At 48.4% G+C, this 19,091-nt stretch overlaps 1 protein-coding gene across 1 annotated transcript; it reads left to right on the top strand.

Annotated features, from left to right (window-relative positions):
• Positions 859-19,014, top strand: PRPF8 (pre-mRNA processing factor 8). Its single transcript, XM_021415834.1, has 43 exons — positions 859-1,002; positions 1,091-1,200; positions 1,280-1,448; positions 2,081-2,245; positions 2,330-2,548; positions 3,136-3,348; positions 3,626-3,751; positions 3,832-3,937; positions 4,389-4,579; positions 4,769-4,888; positions 4,966-5,155; positions 5,328-5,447; positions 5,769-5,903; positions 6,011-6,140; positions 6,502-6,698; positions 6,806-7,012; positions 7,102-7,265; positions 7,594-7,720; positions 7,848-8,040; positions 8,398-8,585; positions 8,814-9,052; positions 9,142-9,288; positions 9,537-9,747; positions 10,026-10,142; positions 10,230-10,477; positions 10,657-10,836; positions 11,304-11,439; positions 11,671-11,840; positions 12,146-12,275; positions 12,445-12,591; positions 12,816-12,976; positions 13,266-13,457; positions 13,962-14,199; positions 14,448-14,576; positions 15,161-15,274; positions 15,416-15,589; positions 15,844-16,037; positions 16,240-16,479; positions 16,563-16,704; positions 17,056-17,196; positions 17,469-17,608; positions 17,761-17,963; positions 18,689-19,014. Exons 2-43 carry the CDS (start codon positions 1,101-1,103, stop codon positions 18,841-18,843), a joined length of 7,008 nt encoding a protein of 2,335 aa, XP_021271509.1. The 5' UTR covers positions 859-1,002; positions 1,091-1,100; the 3' UTR covers positions 18,844-19,014.

Raw genomic sequence — 19,091 nt, 5'->3', positions numbered from 1 at the left:
GCTGGCACATTCCTGATGCTGTGTGCAGCAAAGCTGGGAGCCTTCCTAGGGCAAGGAATTGGAAGGTTTAAATTTTGTTTCCCCTCACATTTCCCACTGATTCCTACACAGTGAACCCTTCCCATCAGCCCAGCAGCAGGTACGAACCCACGCCACACAGGGCTATATGTAGGTGCTTCAACAAATCCATTGCATCTGTTGTGTTTTCTGCACAGCAAATAACCTTTTGCCCCCATACCACTCATTTCCTTTGGAAAGCTGTGGGAGAGGCTGAAGCTGCTCAGTGCCCCACTCAGCAGCGCTCGCTGCCCACACTGCGACTGTTGCTCAATGCCGCGATTGTCACCGCATTCCTGCTGCCACGCCAATGCCACACACTGGGGACCTGGTTGGGAGCCAGTGGGGATTTCTCACAGTGGTGGCTTGGCAGCTTTGCACAGCCCAGTGCATGGAAACACGCTGTGGGTACACCCTGTGTGTCACCCCTGAAGGAACAGGGCCCAGCTTTGGGACAGGAACCGTCTCCTCCTGTGGGGACAGAGGTAGAGGGACAAGGTACGGCCTCCCTCTCAGGAGGGAAGACCCAGACCCAAGGTGGGCTGCCAAGGCCCGCCCCGTGCGGCCCTATCTGCCCTTAGGTGCCTAGGTCCCCACAGCCCGCGTCTGCTGGCGGAGGTTGATTGTCCAATCAGAGCCGGCGCCGTGCTGTCACCGCTATCTCTCTCCACCAATCAAAACCGGCAGAGAGCGGGACCGGAAAGGAAGGGGCATTCTACCGGAAGTGTACTCTAAGTGCAGCTTCCTTTCCTCTTCCGCACTTGATCCCGCCTCCTGCCCATTCCGCGCTCTGATAGGCTGTTCTCGCTGTCTGTGAGGCTTCCCGAAGGCTGATTGGACGGGCTCTCAGGCTGCGCGCCCCGCCCACATCCGGGTCTCGCAGGCGCGGTGGCGGTGGTCTGCGACGCCATTGTGGTGGGGAAGTGCGGGACGTCGTAGCGGCCGGTGAGTGCGGGGGGGCGGGCCTCAGGGACCTGGGAAGGCCCGGGGGGAGCCGTGATCCCGTTTTGAGCCCGTTCTTCCTCCCCCGCAGGTGCGTCGCCATGGCCGCCGTCTTCCCGTATCGCGGCGGCTGCGCGCCGGTGCCGACCCCGATGGCACCGCTGCCCGACTACATGTCTGAGGAGAAGCTCCAGGAGAAAGGTGCGTACGGCCGCTCCCCATCCCGTCGCGCTGAACGGGGCGCTCCTGACCCCTTCCTGTTGCCTCTTTGTCCCCGCAGCCCGCAAGTGGCAGCAGCTGCAGGCCAAGCGCTATGCGGAGAAGAGGAAATTCGGTTTCGTGGACGCGCAGAAGGAAGACATGCCCCCCGAGCACGTCCGGAAGATCATCCGAGACCACGGTGACATGACCAACAGGAAGTTCCGCCACGACAAGCGCGTCTACCTGGGGTACGGAGCTCCACACTGAGGGGGCAGCGCCTTCTCTGCTGGGCTCCCAGGGGCAGCTGTGCACAGATAGCAGCATCACAGCACCAGGGTTGCCAGTGGGGTGCAGGGTGATTGGCAGTGCAGGAGAGGATAAGCTGATGAAGTTGTTGTTCGGAGGTCTTAAGGAAAAACATTGTTCTGAATGGCACGTAGCTTACAAGAGGTTTTGGGGGAGAGTGTGAACTAATCAATGGTTTTTTTGTGTTTTTTTTTTTTAATGATTAAAATGTAGTGTGGGTGTTTCTCTGTTGTTTGGGTTCAGAGATCTGTCTCATGCAAGTCACAACCAGTTGCCTTAATGTAGAGTTATCCGTAAAGACTCATTCAATTTTTTGATTTTTTATTGGATGTTTTTAACATGTAACAATCTCTCTGAAGCCAACCAGTAGAAAAAAGCCTTTTGGTAGTGGAATCCACGAAGCAGAAGGATAGTAAAGAAAGTTTGAGGGTCCATCACTGGACACCTTTATGAGCAGTTTAGCTGAGCAGTTTTCAGGAGTGGGAGATGGACAGGCAATTGGACTTGCTGCAGACAGGTGACTGTTCTCTGGAGATGCCTTCCAGTTGTGATCTTCCTTGATTTGTGGTTGTAGTGCTTTGAAGTACATGCCTCATGCTGTTCTGAAGCTCCTGGAGAACATGCCTATGCCCTGGGAGCAAATCAGAGATGTTCCAGTCCTGTACCACATCACAGGAGCCATCTCTTTTGTGAATGAGATTCCCTGGGTTATAGAGCCAGTGTACATTGCACAGTGGGGGTAAGTGCTCTTTCCTTAACTCTGGGGGGAATAACTGCGCATCCACAATAAAGGCAGTGTGTAATGGTCTCTGGTTTCTGCCAGGTCCATGTGGATTATGATGAGGCGAGAGAAGAGGGACAGGCGTCACTTCAAGAGGATGAGATTCCCCCCATTTGATGATGAAGAACCCCCTCTGGATTACGCTGATAACATTCTGGATGTGGAGCCCCTGGAAGCGATTCAGCTTGAGCTGGATCCAGAAGAAGATGCCCCAGTACTGGACTGGTTCTACGACCACCAGCCACTGAAAGACAACAGAAAGTATGTGTCTGCCTGGTAGCACAATTCATTGTGGGGATTAAAAAAAAAAACACAAAACCCTTATGCACTGTGTAAATTACCTGTATGCAAAAGTGCATAACCTTTGGTTGTGTAATGTTGGGCTATGTGTGATGTTGGTGGGATGAGAAAACCTTCTCTCAAAGGTGGGAGGGGAAATCTGACCGCTGTAAAGCTGTCCCTCTGTCTTCAATGCTGAGGGAAGGCAATCAAGGCTTCCCTGTCCAGACAGGTTACTGCACAGGTAATTGGTAAAACTGATATTTCTTGCAACACAATAAAGATGAAAACCTGAATCACCTAGTTTTAATTTGAATTTATATTTAATAAGAGTATACTTGCACACTGGAGGCTCTTGAGTCTCGTCAGACGTTGTTGTGTTAGTTTGGATATGGAGATGGAGGGGAACTGGGCAGATGTCATAGAGGTCTTGCAAGATTTGTTTTCTGTTCTGTCTAGATGAGGACAAGAGTTAGCCACCCTCAATATTTTCTGCAAATAGCAGAAAGGTAAAGGACCTGTTGTCTTCTGGCTGTGTAATGAGTGCCCTATGCTTTGTTTCTCTGCAGGTATGTGAATGGTTCTACCTACCAGCGCTGGCAGTTCACTCTGCCTATGATGTCCACGCTGTATCGGCTGGCCAACCAGCTGCTCACTGACCTTGTGGATGACAATTATTTCTATTTGTTTGACCTGAAAGCATTCTTCACCTCCAAGGCGCTGAACATGGCTATTCCTGGAGGTCCCAAGTTCGAGCCTCTTGTTAGAGACATCAATTTGCAGTAAGTGTTAAATCTTGGAGGAAAGATAGGTAGTTATCTGGGAAAAGATCACGAGTGTCACTGATCTGTTATCATGTACTTTTCCTTGGATTAATTAATTCTGAGCATTTGCTCTTTTTAGCATTGTGGCATGCTTGTTGCTTTGGACAGTGGTTCTTACTGTGAACAAAAAGCTAAGGGAAAGGCACTGATACTGCATCTTTGGTCGAGAACGTTTGTCTTTCTGTCTCCCCAAATGCTTGTGTGACGGTGGTTTTTTTTTTTTGCCTTATTTGAGGGATGAAGACTGGAATGAGTTCAATGACATCAACAAAATTATCATCAGGCAGCCAATCAGGACAGAGTACAAAATTGCATTCCCATACCTGTACAATAACCTGCCCCACCATGTCCACCTGACCTGGTAAGTGCAGCAGTCTCAAGGGTGAGGAGAGGAGGGAGAAGCCATCAGCGTGCTCTCATACTGTCTCATATGTGTTGTAGGTATCATACTCCAAACGTTGTTTTCATTAAAACAGAAGATCCTGATCTCCCAGCTTTTTACTTCGATCCGTTGATCAACCCCATTTCACACAGGCATTCTGTTAAGGTGAGTCACTATCCAAGAGAACCTATGATAAACCATATGCATAGAGGCAGTGGGACTTTAGCATCTTTTTCTAATCTTTCTTCTGATAATGGCACAGATGCATACATATTTCAGGAGAAAGCACAGGCCCTTTCAGAAAAAAAACCTTGTGCAGTTATCAGTTGTTTTCTTTTTTTGTCTTCTCTAATTTCTCAAAGCTGCGTCCTGTGGTCTCTAGGATGAAGTTCAGTGCCTGAATTGCAGTGTTATTTTATGGTCTTCTGACAGGTAGCCAGAGGTAGTTCCCAGGCCTGTTGGCACCTTCTAGAGTGTTTTCTGCTTCTCTGATAATCAGCACTGTTGCATTCATTCCCTGAAAAGAAAGAAATGTTTTTTACTCAGTTAATTTGGAAAACTGAGCTGAAACGTTGAATCATGCAAGAAACAAATGTTGTGTGGTTTCTGGTTTCAGAGTCAGGAACCGTTGCCTGATGATGATGAAGAGTTTGAGTTACCAGAGTTTGTGGAACCTTTCTTGAAGGATACCCCACTCTACACAGACAACACAGCCAATGGCATTGCCCTGCTGTGGGCCCCACGGCCATTCAATTTGAGGTCTGGGAGGACTCGGAGAGCTCTTGACATTCCACTGGTGAAGAACTGGTGAGTTCTTCCCAGGGGGACAGTGCATTCTAGTGATTGGGACATTATTAGTAGTGGTATGTTACAGTAGGGAAAAAAAGTGATCTTGTGGTGTTTGCATGGTTTCTGGAGATTTTAGGAGACTTTCTGTGGACTTATTTTCTAAGGAATGTAATTTACCTGGAAATTTGAAGTGTGTTTCACCTCTAGGTATCGTGAGCACTGCCCAGCAGGCCAGCCAGTGAAAGTGAGAGTCTCCTATCAGAAGCTGCTGAAATACTATGTTCTAAATGCACTCAAGCACAGACCCCCTAAGGCCCAGAAGAAGAGGTAAATGGGGTCATTTCAGCAGGTAACTGCTGATCTGTGTAGGGGATTCAGCTGATTAAAGACTGTTCTCTCTTCAGGTACCTGTTCCGCTCCTTCAAGGCTACAAAGTTTTTCCAGTCAACAAAGCTGGACTGGGTGGAAGTAGGCCTGCAGGTGTGTCGCCAGGGCTACAATATGCTGAACTTGCTGATCCACAGGAAGAACCTGAACTACCTTCACTTAGATTACAACTTTAACCTGAAGCCAGTGAAGACCCTCACCACTAAGGTACTACCCATGTGCTTAACAGCCAAGTTTACCTGAAGACTTTTAAGTAGTAGCTAACGTGGTAATACTGACCCTGGTGACTCAATTTTTCTGTTGTTGTACAGATTAAATTGGAGCTGTTTGACTCTTAGGCAACATTGTTACATAAATCCTGCATGTTTTTCTTTCCCAGGAAAGGAAAAAATCCCGTTTTGGTAATGCTTTCCATCTGTGCCGAGAGGTTCTGCGGCTGACTAAATTGGTGGTAGACAGCCACGTCCAGTACAGACTTGGAAATGTTGATGCTTTTCAGGTGGGCTTGATTCTTTCTTCTTTTCTTTTAAAGGTGGGGAGGAGAAGTTGAGAGAAGGAATATCAGGATGGGCTTATACAGGATGCATGGAATGGCTGATGATTGCAGTGTTATGAAGAAGAAGGCAGTGGAGAAATTACGCAGTGTTGTGTAAAGTCCTGCTGTTATCTTAGTTTATACTCATTGGTTATATCATGAGTGACTGATAGGAGCTTTGGGCAGCCTGTTGCACTCTACTTCTAACTGCAGAATAAGCCAGGCTTTTTGAGGCAATGTGTGTAGCATTTACTGTTATCTCTGACTGTGTTCATTGTGTTTCAGTTGGCAGATGGCTTGCAGTACATCTTTGCCCACGTAGGTCAGCTGACAGGGATGTACAGATACAAGTACAAACTGATGAGGCAGATTCGAATGTGCAAGGACCTGAAGCATCTCATCTACTACAGGTTTAACACAGTAAGTTCCACCTTTCCAGTGAGATGGTGACTCCAAGTAAACTGACAACAAGAGAGGTGTTCTGGAGTGTCAGTAAATGACTTGTTAGTGTGTGTCTCTTCTTTCAGGGGCCTGTGGGCAAAGGTCCTGGCTGTGGCTTCTGGGCTCCAGGCTGGAGAGTGTGGCTGTTTTTCATGAGGGGCATCACGCCACTGCTGGAACGCTGGCTGGGGAATCTGCTGGCCAGGCAGTTTGAAGGTCAGCATATTGTGTAAATCTTGGACACATGAGGGGTGTCTGGTAAAGATTAATGTTGTTTGCTTGCCAGCTTAAACTCCGGGTTTCTGTTCCCAGTGGTGGTCTGTGCCTACGTTCCACATCAGTCCCAACAGCTATTGTCTTTTTTAGAGCTCTTACAAGACCAGTGCACCCACTGTAGTTTTCAAATGGAAATGGGATTCCCTGATCCATAGCACTCTGGAGTTTGTAGCCTCCTGATCATCTATTCCAAACTCACCAATGATGTGGCAGTTTAATTTCTTCTGATTCTCCTTTAATACAAAGGAGAGCAGCACTGCCCTGTTATGTCTGAACTGCTGAAGTGCTTTGCTTTTCACAGGCCGTCACTCAAAGGGTGTAGCAAAGACAGTCACAAAGCAGCGTGTGGAGTCTCACTTTGACCTGGAGCTGAGGGCAGCTGTTATGCATGACATCCTGGACATGATGCCAGAAGGGATCAAACAGAACAAAGCCAGAACCATCCTGCAGCATCTGAGCGAGGCTTGGCGGTGCTGGAAGGCCAATATCCCCTGGAAGGTAAATCCCTCGTTTAGCCTTTCTTTCAATTGTAACATCTGTCAGGCTGAACTGCTCTTAAAAAGGCTCCTACTCCTGCTTCCCTCATGTGACTTGTCCCTCCCCAGGTTCCTGGGCTGCCAACTCCTATTGAGAACATGATCCTGAGGTACGTGAAGGCAAAAGCTGACTGGTGGACAAACACAGCTCATTACAACAGAGAGCGTATCCGTCGGGGTGCCACTGTGGACAAGACTGTCTGTAAGAAGAATCTGGGCCGGCTGACCAGGCTCTACTTAAAAGCTGAGCAGGAGCGGCAGCATAATTACTTGAAGGTACTTTTTTCTTGCCTGAGGTTGCCCAAGTTGGTGCTGTTTGCATGGGCAAACTTTCACTGACTAATCGTGGTGTTGTGGTTGTGCAGGATGGGCCTTACATCACTGCAGAAGAGGCCGTTGCTGTGTACACAACCACAGTGCATTGGCTGGAAAGCAGGAGGTTCTCACCCATTCCATTCCCCCCATTGTCCTACAAGCACGACACGAAGTTGCTCATATTGGCCCTGGAGAGGCTGAAGGAAGCTTACAGGTAAGTGCTGGGAAGTGACTGGTTTCTCTCAAGGGTCAGACATCTGCTCTGGGAAAGGCTTCTGAAACTATTTTGTTATCCATTGGAATTGATTACACCGTAACATTTACCCAGCATGGACAGGTTGAGGCTGTAGATTGTGGTACTGCCAAGGCTGCCAGGGGATTCTTCATGGACTCTGCCAGTTGGGGCTGGATGTGAATTGTGAACAGTTAGAGATCTTGTCTTGAGCTGCTTGGTTGAACACTTATCTTTCATCAGTTCAGCGCAGCAGCTGTTAGTTTGTTCATGCCTAGGTGCACAAGCTGTTGTTCTTTTTCACTTTCAGTGTGAAATCTCGCCTGAATCAGTCACAGAGGGAGGAGCTGGGCTTGATTGAACAGGCTTATGATAATCCTCACGAAGCTCTGTCCAGAATCAAACGACACCTTCTAACTCAGAGAGCCTTCAAGGAGGTAAGTATCGTGGTGAAAGCCAGAGAATACAAAAAACTTATGCTGTCTTCAGGTACAAAATGGCACCAAGACTATCAAGAGCGTTCTCTGTCAGGTATAGGCTTCAGATTTACCTTCTCTTTTTTAGGTTGGTATTGAGTTCATGGATCTCTACAGCCACCTGGTTCCTGTTTATGATGTTGAGCCCTTGGAGAAAATCACAGATGCTTATCTGGATCAGTACCTGTGGTATGAGGCTGATAAAAGAAGACTCTTCCCTCCTTGGATCAAGCCCGCTGACACTGAACCTCCTCCGCTGTTAGTGTACAAGTGGTGCCAAGGTTAGTGGGGTCTTGTGTTCCATGGTAAAATGAGTTTTGTTATCAGGAACTCGCTGCTGAAGAGTCCACTTGCAGGGTGAGTATTCATACTTGAAACAATAATGCAGTTAGTCGTTACGTTCTGAGGCTGTATTTTGTAGGTTAACACATGGAAATACTTACTGAGGGAAGAGAACTTCGGTAACATTTGTGGTTGATTATGTGTTTCTGTTCCAATTTCTGGGTAGGCTGGAAGGAAAAAAAAGGCTGAAAAATCAAACACTACAGAAAATATGCTGACTTTTCATGCCTGGAAGGGTGCTTCTGCACTCAGAATTGCCATGTCACGCAACGTGACACACTTGTTTGTCTCCTCAGGCATTAATAATCTGCAAGATGTCTGGGAAACAAGTGAAGGTGAATGCAATGTGATGCTGGAATCTCGATTTGAGAAGATGTATGAGAAGATTGACCTGACGTTGCTCAACAGGCTGTTGCGTCTTATTGTTGATCACAACATCGCTGACTACATGACTGCAAAAAACAACGTGGTGATCAACTACAAGGTGATGATTACTGTCAGAAAAAGGAAGTGTGTGGAGTGTATAACTGAGAGGTTTAGGACCCATGGGTGGTTATGGTGGTGAAGGGGGGAACAGGGACACAAGGCTTGCTGGGGAAGGAAGTGATTAGGGAGTAAGAAAACCCTGCTGGGCCCTGATGAAAAGCAGCTGCTCAGGTAAAGGTTTTTGGTACATTGTGACAGGTGTCTCACACTTCTTCTTTTTCCTCAGGACATGAATCACACAAACTCCTACGGGATTATTCGTGGGCTGCAGTTTGCTTCCTTCATTGTCCAGTATTACGGGCTTGTGATGGACCTGCTGGTGCTGGGTCTGCACCGTGCCAGTGAAATGGCTGGGCCGCCCCAGATGCCAAATGACTTCCTCAGCTTCCAAGACATTGCAACTGAGGTGGCCCATCCCATTCGCCTTTTCTGCAGATACATCGACCGCATTCACATCTTCTTCAGGTGAGAGCTCGCTGGGTCCTTATCTGTGTGGGCAGTCTATCTGAGAAAGATGGCTGTATCATTTCAGATCCTCTCCTGTTCATTTCCAGGTTTACAGCAGATGAGGCAAGAGACTTGATTCAGCGGTACCTGACAGAGCATCCAGATCCCAACAACGAAAACATCGTAGGCTACAACAATAAGAAGTGCTGGCCTCGGGATGCTCGCATGCGCCTCATGAAGCATGATGTCAACCTGTAAGTGATGCAGCTTGGAAACACAAGGGTTAGACTGGTGGGAAAATTAGTTGTGATTAATAAGTGTTCGAAACTGACAGGCAGGTGCTCAGGAAAGGAAGATAAGATGAGGAGGTTTGTGTCGTAGTTTTGACAGAGAGTGATCGGTGTGAGAGATCACAGTGCTGAGAAAGCACTGTAAACTTGTTCAGTTTGTGTTTCACCTTAGTGTCAGAGACTGGCCTCACTGTGCATGCCTTCTGTTTCAGTGGTCGTGCTGTGTTCTGGGATATCAAGAACCGCCTGCCTCGATCCGTCACCACAGTGCAGTGGGAGAACAGCTTCGTGTCTGTTTACAGCAAGGATAACCCCAATTTGCTGTTTAACATGTGTGGTTTTGAGTGCCGCATTTTGCCCAAATGCCGCACCAGCTATGAGGAGTTCACCCACAAGGATGGTGTCTGGAACCTGCAGAATGAGGTAGGGGGAGAGTTTGGCAGGCTGGGAAAGCAGTCCCTGTTTTGTCTGTACCTGGCATTAAAGCAAGGCTTATTCCTGTTTGGGGGGAGTACTTGGCAGCGTGCATTTGGCAGCTGTGTACTTGGGAACATTGGCAGGTAGAACTGAAATGAATTTGAGAGCTTTCTTGGCTGTGAGGGATGGGAAATCATTGGGGAAGGATAAGGGAGGACCCAAAACTGTTGGGCCTCTTCCCTTCATGTGCTTTGTAAGTAACCAATAGCCCTGTCCTCTTGCAGGTCACCAAGGAGCGCACAGCTCAGTGCTTCCTGCGCGTTGACGATGAGTCCATGCAGAGATTTCACAACAGGGTGAGGCAGATCCTCATGGCGTCTGGCTCTACAACCTTCACTAAGGTAAGGTGGAAGCGAGCTGTGTGACAGAACTTCCTTTAGATGCTTGAAGAAACAAGCTGAGAGCTGATTCCTTGCCTTCCATTTTAGATTGTCAATAAATGGAATACAGCTCTGATCGGCCTGATGACATATTTCCGGGAAGCTGTTGTAAATACTCAGGAGCTGCTTGACTTGCTGGTGAAGTGTGAGAACAAAATCCAGACTCGAATCAAGATTGGGCTGAATTCCAAAATGCCTAGCCGTTTTCCACCTGTGGTGTTCTACACCCCTAAAGAGCTGGGAGGTCTGGGCATGCTCTCCATGGGACATGTTCTCATCCCACAGTCTGACCTCAGGTGAGTAATACTGCCCTATCTGAAATGCCCACATGATTTACGTGTTCTGGTAGATGTTCTTTTCCATGAAAACGTTTGGGAATGCTAAACCATGACTTGCTACAGAGAGAAGTTGTCATGTCAGTGTGACTGGTGATGTCCCGTTGCTCCTACCTCACTCTTCTGCGTCTCTGCTCCAGGTGGTCCAAGCAGACTGATGTTGGCATTACTCACTTCCGCTCAGGAATGAGTCACGAGGAGGACCAGCTCATCCCGAATCTGTATCGTTACATCCAGCCGTGGGAGAGCGAATTCATTGACTCTCAGAGAGTATGGGCAGAATATGCTCTCAAACGACAAGAAGCTATAGCCCAGAACAGGTATGATTCCATGTTCAGTCAGATCTGTGCGTGTCTGTTGGGGGGGGAGGGTGGCAGTGGTGGGAAGCCTTGGATTGCTTGAGCTCTGCAGACCTTGCTGGGCCTCTGCTATATGGTACAAACTGCCTACAGAGCTGCACTCTTAGCTCTGGAGAAGGCGTGGACTCTGCAAGCAGATAGTACAGCCCTGGCACAGCTGAAGGCAAACGATATGCCAGGTGGTGCCAGGAAAAGCTGATGTCAGACCCATTTGCTCACTTTTGAGGGCAGGCTTTTCCTTTTGGCTGTTTGACATTAGCCTGTTTATAGTGATGGCTGTGGATGTTTTTCTGAGCGTCAGTCATTTTAGAACCTCTCCTGCTAGAGCCCTGAAGTCTATATTCTTTCTGTGATCTCATAGCCTGAAATATTAATGCATTGCCATAAAACTGAGAGGTAACAGAGTGTGGGGGTATTTTTTTCTTCAGGCGCCTGACCCTGGAAGATCTGGAGGACTCATGGGACAGGGGAATTCCTCGTATTAACACCCTTTTCCAGAAGGACCGGCATACCCTAGCTTATGATAAAGGATGGAGAGTCAGGACTGACTTCAAGCAGTATCAGGTATTGACAGGGAATTTCTGAGTGTGAATTTCAGGCATCACCTTAGATTCTGCCCAGTCTGAATTGCCTTCTAGGTACTGGCTGAACTCGTAGATGAGCTGTATCCTCCAGGATAGGTGCATGAGGCTTTTTACTTGAAAGCTGACATCATCATCGTGGTTCCTAACATTAGTGCAGCATGGTTAAATGGTCTGAATGCAGAGCTGCTCACCAGTAGGCCGTTGTTTGCAGGTCCTGAAGCAGAACCCGTTCTGGTGGACACATCAGCGCCACGATGGGAAGCTCTGGAACCTGAACAACTACCGCACAGATATGATCCAGGCACTTGGCGGAGTGGAGGGCATTCTGGAGCACACTCTCTTCAAGGGCACTTACTTCCCCACATGGGAAGGTCTCTTCTGGTAAGAGAAGCCTCGATCTGGCCTCATGCAAATTGGAGCTTAGTGGTGCACCAGGAGGAGTTCTTGGCTCAAGCTGCACTTACTCTGCTGAGCGTGTTCTGTTTGGCAGGAGCACACCATTTAGTTCAGTTTGAGGGTACCTGGCATTGCACTATAACTAGATTTATGCATGTGATTCTATGAAAGTTCTTTACGTGAAGCAGTCTTCCTTGCTTCTTCTGTGCTTATGCCTTGCTCCTATTATATGTGGTGTGTGAAATCAGCTGTGATGAGGGGCATCTAACACAACTGATTGTCACATCTAGGGAGAAGGCCAGTGGCTTTGAGGAGTCCATGAAGTGGAAGAAGCTGACAAATGCCCAGAGGTCGGGTTTGAATCAAATTCCAAACAGAAGATTTACTCTGTGGTGGTCTCCTACCATTAACAGAGCCAATGTAAGTATCTGGAATTTGCCTGTAAGAATATGTGCTGAGCTGAGAGCAGTTAAACTAGTTCTGGTTCTGCTGGTGAACTGTAGATCTAAACCTGAACAGCTGCAGTTCTGTTTTCTAAACTTCACCAGTTGTGCTGTTACATGTTCTCACACCTGTTTTTCATTTGCAGGTATATGTTGGGTTTCAGGTGCAGCTGGATTTGACAGGTATATTTATGCATGGCAAGATCCCCACACTGAAGATTTCTCTCATTCAGATTTTCCGAGCTCACTTGTGGCAAAAGATCCACGAGAGCATTGTAATGGATTTGTGTCAGGTGAGCAGTGTGTTAACTGGGTTTGTTTTGGTGCAGTACAGAGACACTCCTTGTATACTAATAGCCTCCTGCTCATGACAGTAGTGAAGCAAGTCCTCTAGTAATTTGACAGAGAAGGGGAGGAAACTGAATTTTCCTGGGTACCTGCTTATGTCTGTGTTGTGGATAGACACTGTTAGTTAGACTGTTTGAACACAACTCACTTTTGACTGTCTTTTCCCCAGGTGTTTGATCAAGAGCTGGATGCTCTAGAGATTGAGACAGTGCAGAAGGAGACAATCCATCCCAGGAAATCATACAAGATGAATTCCTCGTGTGCAGATATCCTTCTCTTTGCTTCCTACAAGTGGAATGTGTCGCGTCCATCGTTGCTTGCGGATTCCAAGTGAGTGTTTCCCTTTTCTCTCCACAGAGAAGAGCTGCTGAGCCTGTCCCTGAGCAACAGGCCTTCTATCTTGGGAGCTCAGGGCTGACATACTTCTCTGGGTACCCAGGAGGACATAATCATGCCTGGAAAGTGCAGGACTAGTATGGCTAGATGTTCTCTTTTCAGTAGGGTATGCATATAGTACTTGGCTTCGGTGATCAGGCTTGGTAGCAGTTACTCTCTGCCAAAGAGATATGCAGGAGTGTTCTGTGCAAGATTTTATTACTCTGGCTTGCTTTCTTCTCAGAGATGTGATGGACAGCACCACCACTCAGAAGTACTGGATAGATATCCAGCTGCGCTGGGGAGATTACGATTCCCATGATATTGAGCGCTATGCGAGAGCCAAGTTCCTGGACTACACTACAGACAACATGAGTATCTATCCATCTCCCACTGGCGTGCTCATTGCCATCGATCTGGCCTATAATTTGCACAGGTAAGATCTGCACTGTCTGTATTTGAACTGTAATTGATAGTTTATGGACGTGTCTTAGTGCATCTTCAAAGTGGGCTGTGTTCCAGGCAGGAGTTGCTGCAATAATGGTTCTGCTCACTAATGACTTGTTTTCTTAAGAGGTTTCTGTCAGATTCTTCCTGGAGTTCAGGGACAGGCCTTGTTTAAAGGCCATCTGCAAGAACAGCTGTTCTTCATGAAAGAGCAAGGCAGGGGCATCCCATCAAGCAGGCCTCTCTAGTATGTGAGTTGCAGAAGATGCAGCTCTTCTGGGACTGCAGCATGTGCATGCTGTCGCTTCCCACTGAGGGGAAGAGTGGGGAAAAGCTGTAGCTGCACAGCTCCAAGAACATCACAGGAGAAGCCATTTCCTAGTAGTCAGCAGGCAGAAAGGTGCCTGTGTGCTGCACGTGAAGACTTGTGCTTTGCTGCTGTTGTCCCTTCGTCTTAGACCTGATGGCAATAACTGTTTCTCTTTGTTTTCAGCGCATATGGGAACTGGTTCCCTGGTAGCAAACCTCTGATCCAGCAGGCTATGGCCAAAATTATGAAAGCAAATCCTGCGCTGTATGTGCTGAGAGAACGAATCCGCAAGGGCTTGCAGCTGTACTCATCTGAGCCCACAGAACCCTACCTTTCCTCTCAGAACTATGGAGAGCTCTTCTCCAACCAGATCATCTGGTTTGTGGATGACACCAATGTGTACAGAGTGACCATTCACAAGGTAAGGCCAGAGGTGCATCTCAAAGGGGAAGGACAGGGGCTGTAAATGTCCTTTGCTCAGGGTGATTGAGGCATGCCTGAGAGAGAACTAGGAGTTGACACGCACCCAAATTTTTTGCAGTGTGCACGGGGCAGCTCTTGCATTTCCAGCGTAGTTCCTGTTCAAAGCATTTAACAAGTCAGCCATTGTGTAAATGGTTGGATGGGCTGCATTCATCTCACTGTACTTTCCACTTCTTCTTTTCTCAGACTTTTGAAGGGAATTTGACCACAAAACCTATCAATGGAGCCATTTTCATCTTCAACCCTAGGACTGGGCAGCTCTTCCTGAAGATCATCCACACATCGGTGTGGGCAGGCCAGAAGCGTCTCGGACAGGTGGGACCTGGCTGCTCTTTGTGCTTTTGGCAGCGATGCAGGGACATGCACTGATATTTGGGAATATTTAATTGAACAGAAAGCATCATTGAGGGTCTTTACCATCCTGCCTTTAAACAAGTATAGAGCCTCAGTTGCCAGTGCATAACTGTGCTCTGGCAACTGTTAGCATGGGATAAAAAAGTGTAAGAATGCAGGCATTGATGTTGCGATGTTTTTGAGGTGTAAAGAGCATGTGTCCTCAAGCAGCACTTGAGAAATGGTGCTGTGCTCACTGGTACAGCAAATCACATTGCTCTTGGCCGAACATCCTGTGCAGTGAAAAGACTCTGAGGTGCTGCAGCCAGGGAGGTGGTGTAATCAGCTGTTTTTCCAAGCCAGTCAGGAGTAACTGAACTCCAGGAATGGGAACTGCCCTCTGTGATCAGTAAGAGGGAAATGTTAGGCCTTGTCACTGATCTGAAACGAGCCATAAATTTCTGTTGTATTTTTAGAATTTGGTTTGAGCCTCTCTAATTCCAAGAGGTGTGGAGGCTTCGCTGTTAGCTAGGAGATGTTCTTCTAACCCAGCTGTCTCTTTGTAGCTGGCCAAGTGGAAGACTGCTGAAGAAGTGGCTGCCTTGATCCGCTCGCTTCCTGTGGAGGAGCAGCCTAAGCAGATCATAGTGACTCGAAAGGGCATGTTGGACCCACTTGAGGTAACAATGCACACAGTGCAGTGCAGGGACATTATAAAATCTTTGTGAGGTTGCAAAACAGTTCTGTGTTCTGGGAAGGGCTTAATCTGGACTAGTGTTTTGCACTAGTTGTGAATTAAATCTCTTCTCAATAAACTCTAGGTGCACTTGCTGGATTTCCCCAATATTGTGATCAAAGGCTCTGAGTTGCAGCTGCCTTTCCAGGCCTGTCTGAAAGTGGAAAAGTTTGGTGATCTCATCCTGAAGGCTACTGAACCTCAGATGGTTCTCTTCAATCTCTACGATGACTGGCTGAAAACCATCTCTTCCTACACGGTGAGGATGCCATGCATAGTCTGCACTCTGCTTTCCCACTGACACAAAGCAAGGGCCAAGGTTTCAGAAGTCACTCCATGTTTGCTCAAGAGCTCTTGCTCTTGGTCTGCCTGAATTCCTCTTCAGATTGATGCCACTGACAATTCTCACACACTCTCATTGTGCCCAAGCAAAGGAGTGGTGTGATGGAAGAAAACCAAATACATAGTGCACTTCCTGACAAGCTGCATCTTTTTTTTTTTCTTCTCTCCAAGGCATTCTCACGTCTGATTCTGATTCTCCGGGCACTACATGTGAACAATGATCGAGCCAAAGTTATTCTGAAACCAGACAAGACAACCATAACAGAGCCTCACCACATCTGGCCAACCCTGACAGACGAGGAATGGATCAAGGTGGAGGTGCAGCTGAAAGATCTGATCCTTGCTGACTATGGCAAGAAGAACAAGTAAGCTACTGTCCTGCTGCAGCAATCCTGTCAGCCTTTCCTTATCTTTGCATCATGTGATTTTTCTCCTTTCTCTTGTCCTAAAAAGTCTTGGTTTCATTTTTTTTGTAGTGCCTTGCGCATGCGTTCTGAGCTTTTGTATTTGTGAGATGGTTCTAACGTGTATTCCCAAGTGGCTGACGTGATGGATTTTCTCTTTCAGTGTGAATGTGGCATCCCTGACACAATCGGAGATCCGAGACATTATCCTGGGCATGGAGATCTCTGCCCCCTCTCAGCAGAGACAGCAGATTGCAGAAATTGAGAAGCAAACCAAGGAGCAGTCACAGCTGACAGCCACGCAGACCCGCACTGTTAACAAACATGGGGATGAAATCATCACCTCCACAACCAGCAACTATGAAACCCAGACTTTCTCCTCCAAGACTGAGTGGCGAGTCAGGTAGGAGGGAAGACAGAGCTGTTACACAGTGAGAAAAGGTGAGATCTGAGTGCCCTGTCGTAATCATCTCCTCTTCTTCACAGAGCAATTTCTGCTGCCAACCTCCACCTGAGAACAAACCACATTTATGTTTCATCAGATGATATAAAGGAAACGGGCTATACGTACATTCTTCCCAAGAATGTGTTGAAGAAATTCATCTGCATCTCAGATCTGCGAGCCCAGGTGAGTGTGTAATAAGGCTGTTAAAAGTATCCTTGAAGCTTAGGCATGCACCAAGCCTGGGCAGACAGCTCCCAGGGCCTTGTGGTGAAAGGTTGGGAGCTTGCTGCTGCCTCTGGGCTGGAGGCAGGCATCAGTTCTGTGGCTGAGCACAGGTTGAAAAGGCTTCTTTAGGCCAGATTTGAGTGGCCTAAAGAACTTTCAGCCCAGAACATAACTATGATGTGATATCCTAGTGAGGAGCTGCTGGACAAGAAAAACTTCACTTAGGACCCTAAGGTCTGACCCACCAGACTCTCACTTGTATATAGGAGGTCTCTTCTAGGCTCGTAAAGTGGGTGTTTGTGTTCCTAGATTGCAGGTTACCTGTATGGAGTGAGCCCTCCTGATAATCCCCAAGTGAAGGAGATCCGGTGCATTGTGATGGTACCCCAGTGGGGAACGCACCAGACCGTGCATCTCCCAGGGCAGCTGCCTCAGCACGAGTACCTCAAGGTGAGTCGAGCTTCTGCTCCCAGGGAGGAGGGTGGAAGGTCATCACCTCCATAACAGACCCGGGTGACAGGGGAGTCTTGCTGCCACTCAGCTCCGATGTGCTTGCCTTGGAAACTCGCCTCTGAAGTCTGCCTGATCTGGGATCAGGTGAAAGGGGGAAGCCTTTACTCCCTGTGTACTTTGTACTGTGCTTGATGCACTCTTAAATACCTTTCTCGTGGCTTTCTGTTTCTTTCTGTCGAGTAAATGGTTTTCACTTTTCCTTTCTGCAGGAAATGGAACCTCTGGGGTGGATTCACACCCAGCCAAACGAGTCCCCGCAGCTGTCACCACAGGATGTCACCACCCATGCCAAGGTCATGGCTGACAACCCCTCCTGGGATGGGGAGAAGACAATCATCATCACCTGCAGGTGAGAGGCAGCGGGGCTTCTGTGCATTTTGTTCTTGGGAACGCATTAAGGTCTCGATGTAAAAATCTGGCAGAAAGGGAGTGCTTGCTCACTTCTTGTTTCCCTCTGTCCCACATTAATCTGACCCGCACCATCTCTCTGCTCTCCTTCAGTTTTACACCAGGTTCCTGCACGCTGACAGCCTACAAACTGACCCCAAGCGGCTACGAGTGGGGCAGGCAGAACACGGACAAAGGGAACAACCCCAAGGGCTACCTGCCATCCCATTACGAGAGGGTGCAGATGCTGCTGTCGGATCGCTTCCTCGGCTTCTTCATGGTTCCAGCGCAGGGGTCCTGGAACTACAACTTCATGGGTGAGCTGGCTGCCCCGGGAAGGGGGCAGGAAGGGAGGCAGCATGAATAGCTTGGGGATGGAGGAGGAAATAGCTCTTTCGGGGGAGCATTCCTTACGTGTCCTGAAGCTTGACCTGCTCTGAGTAGCTGGCAGGGTTACTGGTATTGCAGTTTGACCTTTCCTTGGTGGCAGTACTGGGATGTCAGTTCTTAATGAGTTGAGGCAGCAAGAGAGCAAACTCTGATACAGGGGAAAAGTCAGACATAAGACCATCTTGTGTTTCTGGACTGTAGTGTCTGGTATATGGCCACTGAATAATTAATGTCTGTCAGGAAGAGGAGATGGTAATGGAAGATGCAAAAGGAAAGCTGTGCCCAGCAGGGGAGAGTAGCAGGGGTCCTGCAATGAGTACACCAGCTTGGTGAACCAGAGAGCTGCAGAAGGGATCAGGAAGCGAAGAGACCGGCCGACAAAATGCTTGACTTACTCTACCAGAAAGGACTGGGGGGGTCATTGTTTCTAAATCTCTGAGGGAGGGAGCCGTGGAACACAGAGTGTGCTGATTTTGTGGGTTTGAAACTTCCTGCTGCTCTGCTTAACAATTCTCTCGCGAGTGCTGAGGGCTCCATTCAGCTCCTGATGGGGGGTGAGGGCAGGAGGGGCTTCCAGGTGGGTGAGGAACCATAGAACATCCCGGGTGGGAGGGGACCCGGCGTGCTGGCTCACATGTGAACTCTCTTCCAGGTGTTCGCCACGACCCCAACATGAAATACGAGCTGCAGCTCGCCAACCCCAAGGAGTTTTACCACGAGGTCCATCGCCCTTCTCACTTCCTCAACTTCGCCCTGCTGCAGGAGGGGGAGGTTTACTCCGCCGACAGGGAGGATCTCTACGCCTAATCCCACCGCCCCGACGCTCTTAGTACTGTTGATATTCAACATCCTCTCCCCGCTTTTCTTGGCCCCCTTCACGTGCTCGTGGCTCCGTTGCCCCCGTTCGTCCCAGCCGCGATGTCCCGGTGGTTGTACCGTCTTAGAGTGGCTCAATAAATTTTTTTTTTTTTTAACAAAGCCGACCACGGCTGCCTACGGAGGTTGGTGGGGCAGAGCCCGCCTCATTGGGGCGGCTCCGGACGGGGCGGGACGGG

This window comes from Numida meleagris, chromosome 18, assembly GCF_002078875.1.
Source record: "Numida meleagris isolate 19003 breed g44 Domestic line chromosome 18, NumMel1.0, whole genome shotgun sequence".
NCBI lineage: Eukaryota > Metazoa > Chordata > Aves > Galliformes > Numididae > Numida > Numida meleagris.
The sequence above is the reverse complement of the archived record's forward strand: the minus strand, read 5'-3'. Positions and strand labels throughout refer to the sequence as shown.